The sequence below is a fragment of the Pelodiscus sinensis genome, chromosome 22 (assembly GCF_052426305.1).
Source record: "Pelodiscus sinensis isolate ZL-2025 chromosome 22, ASM5242630v1, whole genome shotgun sequence".
Taxonomy (NCBI): Eukaryota; Metazoa; Chordata; order Testudines; family Trionychidae; genus Pelodiscus; species Pelodiscus sinensis.
In genome coordinates this window covers 6,419,179-6,435,522 of record NC_143073.1, presented here as the reverse complement: position 1 = coordinate 6,435,522, position 16,344 = coordinate 6,419,179, and the positions used below count along the sequence as shown (strand labels likewise).

Below are 16,344 nucleotides of genomic sequence, written 5' to 3'. Positions count from 1 at the left end.
TTCCAGTCCTATTCTGCCAAGTCCCTGGTGGGGGAGGGTGGAGTGTGGGGGGGGGGGGCAGGGGAAGAGGGAGGGCTTAAAGCTGGGTTGTAGGACACCAGGGGTCAACTCCCCACCTTACTAAGGCCCCTGGGGGATGCTGGCTGGGAGGGACTTATTGTGTGCCAGAGAAATAGTATCCAGTGCAGGGCCTCTCTTCCCTCTATGGCGGGAGCCTTAGGCAGACCATGCTACAAACCAGGGTGGGGGAATCTTCCTGCTCCCAGGCTGGATCTGCCCCCTGCTAAATTCATCCGGCCGAGGCAAGGACTGGCTAGAAGCCCCGATACACTGGACTGGAGCTGCAAGGAATTGTGGCCAGCTCTGAGCCCCTGTCCACACCCTAACCCCCTCCCAGGCCCTGCACACTCTGCACCCCTTATCCCCAGAGCCCCCTCTGCTCCAGCCTGGAGCCCTGTCCTGTATCCTGAACCCCTCCTTTCTGGCCCCTTGCCGGAGCCTGGAGTCTCCCTGCTGTGGGGCTGTGTGGGGCCCCGGACTCACTTTTTTTCCTGAGGAGCGGTGGCCAGAAAAAGGTTCCCCACCCCAGGGACAAAGTGTCAGTGCCCATGTCACCCCGGCCAGGGCTTTAAAGGGGGGGGGGGGGCACAGGAGCCTGGTCAGTAAATTTTGCAGGTGTGAAAGGCCCTGAGGCAGGGGGGTGGAGCGGCGCCCCCTTCCTGGTTCTGGGAGCTCCCATGCTGAGCCTCAGTCCAGGCCACAGGGCCAAGCCCGGAATGCAGAGCTCCGTTCCACCCAGGACCGGGCCCTGCCGAGTCAGGCTGGAGGCCTGTAGCAGGCCGGTTGATCTGGGCCCTGTGCAGCTGTACAGACACCTGCTGATCTCACGTGTGAGTCAGAAGCTGCAAGATTCTTTCCTCCTTCCCCCTGGTGCTATTGTAAGGTAAAGCCCTTCTCTCTCCCCCCTCCCCTCCCCCCCACCCCCGGATCCCCCAAGCCACAGCCACACCTGTGCTTTCACACCCATTTAATGCTGCTCCATGGGGACAGGCTCAATTACCCACCGCAACTCAAAGCCTCGGTCTGATCCTGCCAGCTCCAGGCCCAAGTCAAGGAGGAACCACACCTCCCTGCCTTCTCCCCCCCCCTCCCATCCCATCCCATCCCATCCCATCTGGGCAGTGTGCCCAGCTTCAGGGACTCTCATGCCAGCTCTGGACAGCAGTCGCGCTCCATCTGGTAAACCATGAAGATAACATCCTCCCACGGTGGCAGCAAGGGATGATCGGGTCTGACAACCTCAAAGCCCAAGTAGCTGAATGCTCGCAACAAGTCTCCTGTGGGACAGAAAGGGGAGGGGGTGCTTATGAAAAACAGCTGTTCTCACTGCCCCTTCACCTCAGTGTTCCTGTTCCTCTAGTGGAAACAAGTGCCAGGACTCTGCAGCCCATCAAAGACTAACAGGATGGATTATTAGGTGATGCGCTTTCGTGGGCCAGACCTATGAAAATTGATCTGAGGAAGTGGGTCTGGCTCACGAAAGCTCATCGCCTAATAAACCATCTTGTTAGTCTTTTAAAGTGCTGCATAGTCCTGCCGCTTGTTTCAACTAGACCAGACTAACACAGCTACGTGTCTATCACTGTTCCTCTAGTGTTACTAGACCCTGACGTGATGGAGGGGTGAGAGGGGAAAGGACTGGGAGCTGCGTGAAGTCATTCTAACTCACAAAGTCGTGCAGCCTGCTTCCATTGAAAAGTCCTGGCTGCGTGGCTGAAGTCCGACGGGGGGCCTTGCTCTTTGAATTGCAAGTCAAATAGCGTCTCTTCGCTACAAAATACTCTAGCGAGGGCTTAGAATTCTCCCTTCCCTTGCCTAACAGTACTGCAGAATCAGGTACCTTGTTTTAAAATGCAGCTTCCCAGGGGAGGGGCGCTTTCCTTCCAGAAAAGTGGGGAGAACAATAGTCCTCCTTTGATAGCTGGTCTCTGTGCATTCCACACCCAGGATAAGTAATAGCTATTCCCAGATAAGCTTCTTGCACATGAACTATGATGCTCCCACTCAGGAATAAGCGCAAGAGGCCAGTGTAGACAGGCAACATGAATTTCTTGCGCAAGAAAGCCCGATGGTTAAAATGGCCATCAGAGCTTTCTTGCGCAAGAGAGCGTCTACACTGGCACGGACGCTCTTGCGCAAAAGCACATCTCTTGCGCAAAGGCACATGCCAGTGTAGACGCTCTCTTGAGCAAATACTTTCATGCAAGAACTCTTGCGTTAAATAGTATTTGTGCAAGATCATGCCAATGTAGAGACAGCCTCTGGCTATGTCTAGGCTTGCGGCTTCTTGAACCAGAAATATGCAAATGAGGCTAACTGTGGACTATTGCTGAGCCTTATTTGCATACCTAATGAGCCGCCATTTTTGCAGAAGAGGCTTCTTTTGCAGAAGGAGCTGTCTACCCTGCCCCATCTTGCGCAAGAAGAACCCTCTTGCACCATGCCGTTCTTCCTAAAAAGTAATTAGTGTAACAGCACTGTGCAAGAGGGTTTTTCTTGCGCAAGAAGGGGCAGGGTAGACCGCTCCTTCTGGCGGAAGAGCCTCTTCTACAAAAATGGTGGCTCATTAGGCTTGCAAATGAGGCTCAACGACATTCCACGCTTAGCCTCATTTGCATATTTCTGGCCCAAGACGCTGCGAGTGTAGTCGTATCTGTGTTCGCCTCCCACCCACCAGCCCCTTACCACGATCGCTGCGAGTCGGCTGGAAGTTGACAAACACGAGGTTCACGGCCGTCTTTTCCTCCACGTAGTCCAGCGTCGCCGTCAGGCTGCAAAGACACACACGCCTGGGCTTGAACAAGCTGAGAAATAGCTCCATGGTGGGGGGAGGAAGGGAAGTCTCCAAGGAGCTACGTGCTCAGCTCCAGTTAAAATCCGGAGGGATTGGGGGGTTGGCACCTGTGAGCAATCTAACCCTTCGATGTGGCTTTGGTTCCTGCAGGTTTGGTTCTGTGCTACGCTGCCACTTGAGAGTTCAAACCCTTGGGCAGCAGCTGTATAAAAACCCAGGTTGGTCAGCTGGAAAGAGACAAACCTGAGCCGAGATTCAGGCTCTTCCAAAGACCGAAAAGGACCAAGGGGTTGGATTCCTTTCAAGAGGGCTCATTTAGAAGCAGGCACAATTGTTAACTGCTAAAAAGAGCTGAGTAAATCGCGCTGGGTCCCTCAGCCGGCCTTTGCCCTGACTGCAGGCAATTTGAAGATGCAGCCCCGGTGAGCACACAATGGGAGCGGAGTTGGCAGTTATTACCCATGACCTTGGCCACCATGCCGGGGGAGCTGCTGACTTTTTCCTGCGTGCCACCACCTGCCACGGGTGGAAGGTGATTTACAGCTGTAGGAAGACAGTCAAGCTATGTCTACACTCGTGGTTTCTTGCGTCAGACGTAAGCAAATAAGGCTAAGCGTGGAATATCACCGAGCCTCATTTGCATACCTAATGAGCCACTATTTTTGCAAAAGAGGCTCTGGCGCCAGAAGGAGCTGTCGACATTGCCCCTTCTTGTGCAAGAAAACCCCTCCTGCGCAATGCCATTATTCCTGAAAATAATCAGCGTAGCGGCATTGCGCAAGAGGGTTATGTCTACACTGGCGGCTTCTGGCGCAAGAGCCTCTTCTGCAAAAATGGTGGCTCATTAGGCATGCAAATGAGGCGCAGCGATATGCCACCCTTAGCCTCATTTGCATATTTCTGGCACAAGGAGCCGTAAGTGTAGACATAGCCTCAAGGGATAACTGTAACCAACGTCCCAACACAAAATGGCAGGTGGATGGAATAAAGAACAGGCCGGCAGCCTGCGCCGGAGAGGCTAACCCTGTGCTACCCAAGGGCCGGAGACTTGATTGCTCTTGTCCATCTCTACAACAATGAATGGCTCCAGGCTCTTCAGTGTGTTTGCAAATGAAACTGGAGTTATCCTAGATTGCAACTGTCCTGGAGAAGCAGGGTCAAAGTAGAAGGGGGATGTTGACGGGGGCTGCTTTCTCCCAGCCACAGGAAGTGGCAAGCCAGGCCGGGCTCCTTACCTTTCACGGTTATTTTGATCCAGGGCACCGCGGGGCGTGTCCAGGAAAAGCTTGCTGTCGGTTAGGAGTCCGTGCCAGTGAACGGAGCCGTGGGGCCCGAGTTGGAAATGGAAGTCCAGCTGGACAGGGAGACCAGGGAGCAGAAGGTCGCCGGCAAACACGGTCAGGTTCCCAGCCTGCAAAGAAGCCCCGTTACCATGAGGCTAACTGAGGCAGCCTGACAGGGGGGAGAGGGAGCACTAGAACCCAGAGTGTAGAAAATTGTTGGCTGCTGGTGCATATGGGAGCGTCATGTGAGCTCCCCGCCTCAGGTGCCAAAATGTGGGCCGGCCCTGCTTGTTACCAGCCGAGCTAGCTGGAAACTAACTCCTGTTGGTGCTGGAGTCCGCCATGGGGATCTAATCTACATCCAGATCCTACCAATTGGGAACTCCCAGCTTGCCCCCCTGCCCATGGCTCCGGCCCATGTGCTCCAGATGTTGGGGAGCTTAGACTAGGATCTAACTGAAAAGGATTTCAAGACAGGAAGCGGCCAGTGTCAGGCAAGGCAAATTCCTCCCTGCACTATTCCCCCCAAAGAATCTGAAACGGTTTCTCGTTCAAAGGGCAAACGTTAATGATTCCTGCCCACCCAGTTCCTCTGGGCCCATCACCCTCTTCTCTAGGCACCGACTGGCCAGCCCAACCCTCTTAGGTTCAACCACTATGGGAACAATCCCCTTGATGCACGCAGGACTCAGCCAGGCGGCCCATGGCTTCCTACCTTGTACAACTCTTTCAGCTCTCCCTGGTTAGCTCCTTGGCCGGGCGAGCCGCCTCCCAAGGACTCAGGAACATTGGAGGCAGTAGCGAGGTCTGAGTGTCAGGCTCTCGCGCTCGGTCATGGTGATACTTTGAGGACGAGAGAACAAGAAAGAGAAGGACGGGGGGGGGGGGGGGGAGGGGGCAGAATGAAATCCTGGCCTAGCGGCAAGTCAGTGAGAGTTTTAGCCTTGACTTCAATGAGGCCAAGATTTCATCCGAGCTCTTAACAAACAGCTGCTACTAGGGACTATCCATTGTCAATTCCTCCGCTCTTGATCCCCTTCTTGTGCCTAACGGTCCTTTATAATTAGCCACAGCAAAGGCGGATGCTCCCACCCACAACATTAGGGGCATTCGACTTTGGCTGTTTTAAAGGAGGTTTGGCTGATTGCTTTGGAGAGCTGGACACCCCAAGGAATCCAGTCCGGGCAGCTGGAGAAGGTCCTTTGAGGCTAAATGCTGTCAGTGGTTTCCAGCCTGACTTGGCCTGAAAGACACCTCCCAAAGGGGCCGGTCTTTCCCGAGGCTCTGTCGGGGAAGGGTGGATGCAAGGGGGCAGGTTAACTGGTGGACAGACAGACTGGTGTGTCACCTTTCTGCTGGGAACTAATTCTGGCGCCCGGTTAGGGCATTAGTCTAGACTCAGTTCCTTGCTCTGCCACAGCCTTCCTTTTCTGACCACGGGCAAGTCATGGAGCAGCTCCATGCCTGTTTTCCAATTGGCAGCCCGGGAAGTGCTTGATGCTGCAGTAATGTGGGTTACAGAAGTACCTAAACAGCTGGCTGGAGCAGCACGCTTTGTTAACAAATGCAAAACACCCCCAATAATGGTAAAATCTAAATAATGGGTAGAAGGGTTGTTTCAGATTCCCCTCCTCTCCACACACACATACTTCAACTACCTACAGAGATAGTTGGGGGGCTGATTTCAGAAGATGTTGAGCCCCCTCCGTTCCCCCAAAAACCAAGCCTTTCTAAGATCTCTCAAGTTGAGCTCCTAAATTCACCCATTGCTTTTGAAAACACAATTGGCTACGTATAGACTGGCATGATTTTCCGGAAATGCTTTTAACGGAAAAGTTTTCCGTTAAAAGCATTTTCGGAAAAGCGCGTCTAGATTGGCATGGATGCTTTTCCGCAAAAGCACTTTTTGCGGAAAAGCACCCATGGCCAATCTAGATGCACTTTTGCGCAAAAAAGCCCCAATCGCCATTTTCGTGATCGGGGCTTTTTTGCGGAAAACAAATCTCAGCTGTCTACACTGGCCCTTTTGCGCAAAAGGGACTTTTGCCCGAACGGGAGCAGAATAGTATTTCCGCAAAAAGCACTGATTTCTTACAGTAGGAGTGCTTTTGCGGAAATTCAAGCGGCCAGTGTAGACAGCTGGCAAGTTTTTCCGGAAAAGCGGCTGATTTTCCGGAAAAACTGGCCAGTCTAGACACAGCCAATGGGTGATTTATGGCATGGTTGTGCACCAGCACCCCGTTGGGCCAGGCATTGTATAAAAACGGAACAAATGACAGTCCCTGCCCCACGGAGCGTACAATTCAGTAAACACTTGGCCAGAAGTGACGGTTCCCTGTTACTTTTTAATTTTATCAAAGATTAAGCCACTCACCTCCCTTGGAAAGGCACCATCCTCCGCCTGTAGATGAGACGGTATCGATAGCAGTAGTAGTAATATGCAAAGGGGGAACAGATGGGATATAAGTAGTTCCGTTTCTTCCCTCTCTCAGTATAAGAAAGGGAAAACAGATAGGTGTGGTCCCGGAGCAGCGACGTTTCTTCAGGCAATGCCTACCCGCGGCATAGTGAGCCCCTGAACCCCTGCGCCCTGCTCAAGTAGCCAGGTGCTGTGTGACACATCCATTGTGACATTACCCTGCTGGGAGGGCATCATTGTGACACGCCCAGCCAGGCCACGCCCCCTGGACCACACCTAGGTTATGCCCTTCACCCTCCTGGGCACAAGTGCAGGATGTTGTGTGGCTGGGCCATGTCATCCCCTGATCCATAGGGGAGGGAGCTGTAGTTGAGGGGAGGGGGTCACTCCGTCCCTGGCAGCCATCAGGTGGCTCCTTCATCCCCCAAACTGCAAGATCCATGGGGGAGGAACCCTTTGGATCAGGGGGCTGCTGACCCACAGAAAAATCAGCTGAGGGCCGCACACAAGTGAGAAGTAACCCCCCCCCCAAAAAAACCCCAAAGCACAGATACTCCCCTCTCCCCCATTCCCTTCACACACGAGAGCTAGGGGAGCCCAGCCTGGTAGATGTTGTGTGCTCCAGCCTCCAACCGGGGCTCTCCAATGCTGGAAGGGGCCCTGAGCCTTGAGGGCTGGATCTGGCCCCCAGGCCTTAAGTCCCGCCCCCCACGAACACTGGCAATTATAATGACTGGGAGGCCTGTCTAAATGCCTAGCACCCACTGTGGGGAGCTGACAGCCCTGAGTCCCGGCTCCATGCTCCTGGAAGGGGCCAAGGCTGGGGGCCAGCCAGCGCCTGGAGCATGGTGCTGGGCTCCCCATCCAACCCTCAGAGTCGCGCAGAGTGCGACACTCCCACAACAATTTAAAGGGCCCTGAGGGCAGCAGCGGCAGACTAGGAGCCCTGGGCCCATTTGAATCACTGGGCCCCAGGGCAGTTGCCCCTTTTGCCCCCCCCCATTGGCAGGCCTGGGGGTCCCTCTGTACCCCAGCCTCTGGAGCAGGTCCTTTTCTCTCTGCTGCACTGTGCCAACAGGGCATGTTCCCTCAGGGTGGAGAGTCAGCGGCTCAGAGTGAGAGAGGCCAGACAATGCCACCGGCTCATCCAGTCTGACTGCCTGGCTCGCACAAGTCCCCAGCCCCACTCGCTAAACCCCACACCCAGACTGAGACCAAAGTATCGCAGTGCACAGGAGTCCAGGCTGGGCTGTGCCATCCGGGCCCTGGGCACCTGCATGGCACAAAAACTGTGAGAAACACCCAGCTAATCCCACCCAGTGATACTCCTTTGCTATGGAGAAAGGCAAATAGCCACCTCCATCCCCCAAGAGTCCCTGCCACTCTGAGCTGGGGGGTAAATTCCTTCCTGGCCCCACCTCTAGCGATCAGCTAGGCCCTGAGCATGTGAGCAAGACGCACCAGCCAAGCACCTACACGAGAGGCCTCCCTCAGAGCACTTCCTATCTCCGGCCACAGCTGTCCCCAATGCTTCAGAGCAGGGGTCCCCAAACTGGCCTGTGGACCACATCTGGCCAGTGACACTTTGTGACTGGCCCACTGAGTCCAGTGGCGTTATAATTCACCGTCAGGGTGATCCGCTGGCAGGCCGCGAGAGTCGGTTCATGTTGAATAGTGATAGAAATGTAGCCGTGTTAGTCTCGGGTAGCTGAAGCAAAATGCAGGACAAAGTAGCACTTTAAAGACTAACAAGATGGTTTATTAGATGATGAGCATTCGTGGGCCAGACCCACTTCCTCAGATGGTCTGGCCCACGAAAGCTCATCATCTAATAAACCATCTTGTTAGTCTTTAAAGTGCTACATTGTCCTGTTCATGTTGAGTGTTCCTGGTTCATGGGAGCGGCGGGACGCAGGGTAGGCCGCCCCTTCCTACAGCTCCTGACAAAGCCTGGCCATGGAGCGCTGCGGGCGGCCATGCCTGTGAACAGTCCAGGACACAGTTCTGATGAGCAGGGCTGATCTCAAGAGCATTGGACTGGGTGTGCTCCGGAAAGACGCGGAAGCGGGGCGTATGCAAGCCAGTGTCTGTGTTTTGGATACACAGTTGGACAGAATGCTGATGGTTGCACACAGGGGCGTATTTACGACAGCTTTTAACCTTTGTCTTTCGGGGGATGTTGCTCGGGGGGGCGAACACGGTTTTCACTGTCCCCTAGACCTGCAGTGGTAGAACACGAGGGCCCCCCAAGGAACTGAATCCCCTGGCCAGTTCAGACGCCCCCTTCTTCGAGCTGAGCCTCCCATATCCAGGCGTGGACACGCATCTGCAGAACAGCCCCCCCCCAGGTTTGGAACCTCCTAGATGCTTTGGGCGGGGGCAAGAAAGCGTGGCGGGGGGGGGGCTCATTGGCGGGGGGGTGGGGAGCGAGGGGGGCAGTGCCACCTAGTGGGGAGCCCCACCACGCCCCCGACTCCCACGAGCTCCCCCCCCCCCGTTCCCGCTGGAGACGCAGAGGCAGAGCCGGGGGCCCGACACAGGCGGCGGGGGGGGGGGGGGGGGGGGAGGGGACCGCAGGAGGCAGGTGGGGGAGGGGCTCGGAGGGGGGCGGGTCCCTGAGGCGGAAGGGGGGAGGGGCTCGGAGGGGGGCGGGTCCCTGAGGCGGAAGGGGGAGGGGCTCGGGGGCGGGTCCCTGAGGCGGAAGGGGGAGGGGCTCGGGGGCGGGTCCCTGAGGCGGAAGGGGGAGGGGCTCGGAGGGGGGCGGGTCCGTGAGGCGGAAGGGGGAGGGGCTCAGAGGGGGGAGGGTCCCTGGGGCGGAAGGGGGAGGGGCCCTGAGGCGGAAGTGGGGGGGGGGCAGGCGCGCGTCAGGCGCGGCGCGGGCAGCCCCGCTCGGGTCCTTGCGTCGGGCGCGCGATGCTGCGGCTGGGAGCGGCCCGGGGCTGCGGCCTCCTGCTGCGGGGGCTCGGGGAGCGGCTGGGGGCGCCGAGCCGGGCGCTGGGCCTCTCGCTCCGCCTGGTGAGGGGGGGGTCAGACCCGGGGCCGGGGGGGATGTGGGGGGGGGTCAGACCCCGGGGCCGGTGGGGGTCAGACCCCGGGGCCGGTGGGGGTGAGGGGGGGGATCAGACCCCGGGGCCGGTGGGGGTGAGGGGGGGGGGGTCAGACCCCGGGGCCGGTGGGGGTGAGGGGGGGGGGGTCAGACCCCGGGGCCGGTGGGGGTGAGGGGGGTTCTGGAGGAATGTGAGGAGGGGGTCACATCCAGGCTCATCTCTCTTTCCAGAGGGGGTGGGGGAATCAAGCCCTGGCTGGCGGGTGTCAGGAGGCTGCTCTGGGCTGATCTTGCTGCGGGGGGGGGGGGGGGCTGATGTGTGTCTGCAGGTCACCCCATGGTCTTACTCACTGGTGGTATCTGGAGGGTGACCAGGTGCCCCCGGCCATACCCCCCCCTCCTCCGGATATCTCCCACCCCCGAGCTGATCCGTCTCTCTCTGCAGGGCACCGTGGTGGTGGAGCGCTGGTGGCAGGTCCCGCTGAGCAAAGAAGGGCGTTCACCTCGCCTGCACCCAAGGAGGCACCGCATCTACAGGCTGGTGGAAGACACCAAACACCAGCCCAAGGAGAAGCTGGAGCTGATTCTCACTCAGTCTGTGGACTGTAGGTTTCCATTGCAGCTTCGGCCTCCTTTCCACATAGTGGGGGCATTTGCTTTCTGTACTAACGAGACAAGGTTGTGCTGGGTACTGTCACGGGAGTCTTGAGTTTTCTCCTGAGTTTCACCAATCCGTTATGACAGGTGGGGAACCTTTTTTGGGTCGGGAGGCTGCTGACCCACAGAAAAATCAGTCAGGCTGCACACAAGTGAGAAGCAAAGAAACAAAACCCAGCCCGCGTAGTCTGGTCCCCAACTGAGAAGGAGAAAGGCATTCCCCACGTTGTCTTTGCACACCTGAGTCCGTGGGAGGGGGCAGGCTAGTTGATTTTGTGTGCTCCAGCCTTGCGGTGGGGGGGCTGGAATGCCAGTGCGGGTTCCCCAATGCTGGGGGGAGGGGGGGGAGTCCTGAGCCTTGAGGATCAGATCTAGGCAAGCTGGGGGCTGCAGTTGGCCCCTGGGCCGGAGGTTCCCCGCCCCTGCATTATGAGACCAGTGCTATCTAATGGGTAGAGCAGAGAAGTGAACCAGACTCCCATGTTCTTTTCCCCATTTTATTGCTAGAGATACAGAGGCAGAGCTGAGAAATCACTGTGGTTTTGAAGTTATCAAGGTGATATGGAAATAAATATTAATGTGTTGCTGCTAAAGCCTCCCCTCAGGGCCAAACCCAGGAGTCCTGAGTCCCAGTTCTCTGGTTTAACCACTGCATAAGAGCAATCGCTCCACTTGTGTCCTTCAGTTTTTTAAATCCAGTTATTTTTAAATATTTTTGTCACAGCTTTTCCTTCATCGTAATTACACATACATTGGACTTAGGTTCACACATATATGCTCATGCATTTTGGATATGAAGTGAGGTGCAGTGAAGCAGCTGATAGTACACACAACGCACAAACATCTTGCCTGATTCAGTCAAGACATTTCGGCTTTTTAGGCCCCGTTTTCCAAAATCTCTGTGAAATGCCATTTCCTTTTCCTGTGTTCGAAGTGCTCTGGCTTCCTTCGTGGGAGGAATGTGCTGTGTAACTCTAAAAGCTCTCTAATGCCTTATGCGCTGTGTTTGCTAGCCAAATCACACTGCCCTGTGTGTCTTATTCACAGATTTGGGAAGCCGGGGTGATATTGTCTCTGTGAAGAAATCTGTGGGTCGCAACAAGCTTCTTTCTGAGGGACTTGCTGTTTACGCCTCGCCAGAGAACAAAAAAATGTTTGAGGAGGAAATGAAGGTGAGTTTGAGGAAGGAATGACCTTTCCATCCCACATCGTGCTCTCTGCTATCCTGATGTGCAGAATTCTGCCCTGAGCTATTTGAGTTTCTCCCTGGATTCAGTGCAAACAGCACACAACCTTCCAGAAACTAGAAGTTGGTTTGAATATTTAACTGGTGATTTCATTGGACGAAATATGCCAGGTCCTGCAGGTTTATTGTTTTCCACAAAATGTCTAGGCTCTGCAACTTCAGAGTGAAACTGCTGCTCATTTGGGGTTTTCTGGGGGGGGGGGGGGTTTATTTGTAAATCTAACATAGGATTAAATTAGGAGACTAAACCTGGAGAGTTCTTTTGTTTTTAAGTGGGTTCACTTAACTTCTTTATAGCAAATTGTGTGTGCACTCTCATGCATTACTGATTGTTTTGTTAGCTAGTAAGATTTGAGCAGCTGTGGTAGAGATATATTTGGGAAAACGCTGTAAAGACAGTGGCACTAAACCTAATTGTCTCTAGTATCCCACATTAAACGAGTGGTATGAAAAATACCTTTCAGTTCATATAACATTACTAATGACCAGGATACACACTAACTGCAAAGTAACAGGAAATTTAACAAATTCAACTGTTTTAGAAATACATGTCCCTAGGATAACGGGCAGCTGATTTGGGGCTCCTAGGCATTACTGAAATTCACATAATAGTCAAGGATTCTGCATTGCCAAAATCCATCTTCACCTGCTTTGACAAATGCTGTCTAGTTTGAATGATGTAACTCTGAATACATGGGTAAACCTATTATACCAAAGCCAAAAAAAAAAAAAGCCTTGCTATTAAAACTTTATTGCCAAGTGAGGTGAGGACTGGGGCTTTGACAATTGCTGGACTTGCTGGGTAGTGAAATACAAATTAATGTGTTGTGACTCACTACAGCACATCAGAGAGTTCCTATCCCAAAATTCCCAGAATGGGGACATAGTTGGCACTAAAGCTTTTTGAATTGAGAGCTCCATAAGTAACCCCCAAATCTTGGACAGTGCTGAGATGAACTGGGACACATTGTTAACTGGGCTTTCCCCACCAATCTTATTCCTCATAGCTACGTAATGAAGGGAAGCTGGAGAGACTTCAGACTCAGAGTGGTGAAAAGGTGAGTAGAAAGGTTGTCGTGGGGGTGGGGAGACGCGAATGTCTGTAAAACAGCCGTGCGATTCCAGTGAAATGTGGGGGTCTTGGGAACTGGAGAGTCCCAGCCAGCAAAACTAAAATTAATAGGACCCTGCTGTGGTTAGGGATGGTGCATTTTTATATGAGTATGTTTGTTCAGGTAGCTTTTTTCCCCCAATAAAAAACAAGGACAAAGATGGAGACTGTGAGTCTGTAGGGGCAAAGAACTTGTCTTTATCGAAACTGTGATTCCATACCTATGGCGTTATGTAAATGATTGACCCGATCATCCCTTCTAAAGGGCAGATGGGGTAGCTTTGAATTGGAGTTACAATGAAAGCTCAGTCAGCCAGTGGTACCTGTCTCTTAACATGATCTTGGCAAGACTTGTCCCACATTGGTGACTCTGAAACATCTTTACCCTGGGCTAGCTCTTGAAACAAAGCAAGCCGTTCATGACACTGGACAATGTAGAACTGTTCATTTGGTGAATGTTTGCAGCATGGGTGAAACTGAGCCAACTCCCCCCACACGGTCCTGCCAGTGTGACTTGGCCCTGACTTTCTGAGACCTTCTGCAGGTCTGAACAAGGGAGTTCGTTCTCCATGAGCCATGCCATCATGGGTTCTGTTACCAACGTGGCTTTGTGATGCAGACACTTGTCCGCTAGAAATTTAACAGACCTGGCCATTCCTTGCACTCATGCTCCCCATCTGTCATCCTCCACCCCTTCTTAGACCCTCGAGTTCCTGAGGAACTGCCATCTGGAGGTGGGGATGAAGAACAACGTGAAGTGGGAGCTGAATAACGAGATCGTCGCCCGTCACTTCCTGAAAAACGTTGGTGTGGTCGGGCTGTGACTGGGGCTCGTATGTGGACTCAGGGTCGGGGGGTGGGGGCTCATTTCGTTTGTTACTGGGATGCTGAGAGTCAATCCCAGACAGCAAAGCTGGCTCAGTGTGGAGCCTCAGGAACTTATCAGTCAGGGCTAATCAGGGGAAGCCAGAAATCTAGCAGGAGGCCAAGGCCTCAGCGTTCTTCCTAGAGAGCTCTTGGCTGGGGTTAGAATTTACAAGGCCCAGCAAATCGTAGTGTTAAGCTAGAGAGCATTTGCTGGAACCTGTCTACTTACTGCAGATCTCTGCCATCTCCTGGCCTCCCAGCTCACAAACACTTGGGCATCTGTCGCAGCAGATACTCCTTGTCCAGCCCTTTTCTTTCCGAGCTTCCCCTACCTGTGTCTTTTACGAGCTCTAGCAGGCAGTCATGTCATCTGGCTCCCAGCTGCGTCTGGTGTAGGGATACTGACCGAGTAATGGTTAACCGGTGCCTGGGAGCAGTCCCCCCTGCTAGGACTGTGCTGCGGGCCAGAACAGGAGCCAGTAATCCTGCACAGGGCCAGCAGCCATGAGAGCTGGGGGCTGCTCTGGCCATGCTGAAGAGGTCCCATCTCCCATCCTGCTTAACCTTAGTTAACTAGTCTGGTGAGCCACTTCCAAACACCTGTTCTTAATGGGACAATGCCCCAGAAAAGGACTTGCTGGCTCCAGTCTTGCTGCCCTTACAGGAGAGACCACCTTGTTTTCTCTAGTTTTAAGTGTTGAACCTCAAGCTACTGTGTGTGATTAGAATGGGGAGGCAGCTGCTGGCTTTGGGTTGGAATAAGCATCCTGGGGTTAAGTCGTGGTACTGATTCTTTCAGCTTAAAGTCTCTGTGACGCCACAAGCACTGAAGCTGCCCGACGAGCCCATCACGAGGTGGGGCGAATATTGGTGTGAGGTGACGGTAAGTGCCCATTTTGTTGGGAAGGGGGGAGCTGCTTTCTTTTGAAGGTCCCTTAGCTAGAAATGGCTCCACTTTCCCCGTCTCTGCCTCCCTGCTCTGGACCTCATTTATCCTCTGTGTAACACGGAGAAAATATTTGTTTGCATCTTGCAGGGAGGGGGGAATTGGGCAGCTTTGTTGCTGACTGAGCCTGCTTTGAGATCCTCAGCATGAAGTTATTGCTGCACCCCCGCATCTGCACCTCCTCACATTCCAGAGTGCTTTATGAACTGGATACCCACGGGAACGTAGCCCCCTCAGGGCTATCAGATGGGTAGACGGAAAGGCAAGGAAGGGCAGGAGAACTTTGGCCTAGCCACAGACAAACCCCTACTCTTGTTAGACGTGCTGGCACCCCCACAGTAGAAAAGAGCCAGGTTTTAAAGGTCTCTCTTTCCTACCCACCCTGGAGGCGTTTTGTAAAACATGTCCAAGGCAGAAAAGAATTTCGCCTGCTATATTTCTATTCATCTTTTGTCCTTCCTGCCTACTTGGGGGAGGAGAAGCCAGCTCTGAAACTTGCAGGATGAATGTCCAATTGGTGTCCGTTACAGCTGTGCGAATGTGTGTAGCTTCCTGTTTAATTTGCTATATGGAATCCCCAATGCACGTGAGCAGCGTGCTATGTTTCCAAATTGGTTACTGCATCTCTGTGAGTGACAGGCCTGGAAGGTACCAGTATCTTCTGGACACACTAACCCCAAAAACCTGAGAGCAGCATGTCCAAACGCTGAGAGGGAGAAAGGAGCTGATGTTGCAGGCAGAGATTTGAAATGGAACTGGAGGGAGACAGGAGATTTCAGAGGGGGAGCTGCAGCCGTGAAGGCCCTGGTACCAACAGTGCAGGCAGACCCGTGTCGGAGTGAGGAGGGGCGAGAGTGAGAGAGAGGCACAGCCTGTCCAATCAGCTGTAACAAGCACGAAGGGTTTTAAAGGTGAACTCACCCATTCAGCTACACTGTGAAGGAACTTGAAATCTTTTCCCCTCTCTGATGCATTCGTGTGCCTGTGTCTGGACCTGCCCTGGGTGCACTCTGATCTCCGGCCTAGCGAGTGTTTCCTGCCCATGAAACCCTTAACGTCTGACCAACAGAAACAACCTGCTGTGGAGGGAGCCGCAGGGGACCCAGCCACTTTCTGCCAGCTTAGGAGCCTGGCCCTTTGCGCCGGTTCACTGGAAGCAGGGGGAAAGAATCCTTGTGTGAGGCCCTAACCCACATCTCCATCCTGGGCTTGTGTGTTGCAGGTGAACGGCTTGGACACCGTCAGGGTGCCCATGTCTGTGGTGAACTTCATGAGGCCGAAGACCAAGCGCTACAAATACTGGCTGGCCCAGCAGGCGGCACAGGCAGCATCCAAGGAGTAAAGGCCCCACCAAGCCGTTCTGGGGAGTTCTCCCTGGAAGGCCGGACTGTTGAAATCCCCCTGCTGCAGCCTCCTGCGTGGGACTCTTCCCCCCGCCAGATGAGAAGGCAGCTGGGGTGACCTGGCTTCCTGTAAACACTGTCGGGGTTTGTGGGCGGGTCTCGTTGCAAACACACAGGAACTCTCCATCTCTCCCAGCCGGGACTCTCTGCCCAGGATCAGGAACCCACCGGCTCCCCGCTGTCCCTGCTGCTGTACGTTGCTCTCAGTTAAAGCAGGACGCCTAAACACTTGTGGCTACTAATAAAAGACTCCAGGATCTTGAGTCCAAGCTACTGTCCATGCGAATCAGCTCTTTCTTGCTGCTGTTGGGGGTTTGTTCAGACCATGCCTCGGCATTGGGACAGCTGGAGGCCAGAAGCTCTATGGGGAGTGCTGGGAGAAGCAGCCACCGGTGACTTACCTGGTCAATAGAAAAGCACCAAATGCTCTGTTCCCAGGTATCCAGCCTGATGCCGGGCCTGATTGTGCTGATCCCAGTCGGCGGTAGGGGGAGGGGAGGAAATGGAAGGTG

The 16,344-nt window shown here is 54.3% G+C and overlaps 2 protein-coding genes across 2 annotated transcripts; one reads left to right on the top strand and one right to left on the bottom strand.

The window, feature by feature from the left end:
- Window positions 1-1,175: 1,175 nt before the first annotated feature.
- Window positions 1,176-6,736, bottom strand: OAZ3 (ornithine decarboxylase antizyme 3). The gene is given in 5 exon segments (NM_001290575.1): window positions 1,176-1,337; window positions 2,746-2,831; window positions 4,090-4,265; window positions 4,853-4,980; window positions 6,512-6,736. Coding segments are annotated over 5 exon segments (681 nt in total). The 5' UTR covers window positions 6,670-6,736; the 3' UTR covers window positions 1,176-1,203.
- Window positions 6,737-9,413: 2,677 nt separating this feature from the next.
- MRPL9 (mitochondrial ribosomal protein L9) lies at window positions 9,414-16,110 on the top strand. Its single transcript, XM_075907113.2, has 7 exons — window positions 9,414-9,571; window positions 10,048-10,207; window positions 11,307-11,431; window positions 12,513-12,563; window positions 13,318-13,419; window positions 14,283-14,366; window positions 15,652-16,110. Exons 1-7 carry the CDS (start codon window positions 9,470-9,472, stop codon window positions 15,769-15,771), a joined length of 744 nt encoding a protein of 247 aa, XP_075763228.2. The 5' UTR covers window positions 9,414-9,469; the 3' UTR covers window positions 15,772-16,110.
- Window positions 16,111-16,344: the final 234 nt, after the last annotated feature.

Excerpts from the sequence above, each read along its gene's own strand:
- MRPL9 (XM_075907113.2), top strand. The coding sequence starts at position 9,470 with ATGCTGCGGCTGGGAGCGGCCCGGGGCTGCGGCCTCCTGCTGCGGGGG. Across the intron at positions 11,432-12,512 it reads TGTTTGAGGAGGAAATGAAG|CTACGTAATGAAGGGAAGCT; the intron begins GTGAGTTTGAGG and ends TATTCCTCATAG. Across the intron at positions 14,367-15,651 it reads AATATTGGTGTGAGGTGACG|GTGAACGGCTTGGACACCGT; the intron begins GTAAGTGCCCAT and ends TGTGTGTTGCAG.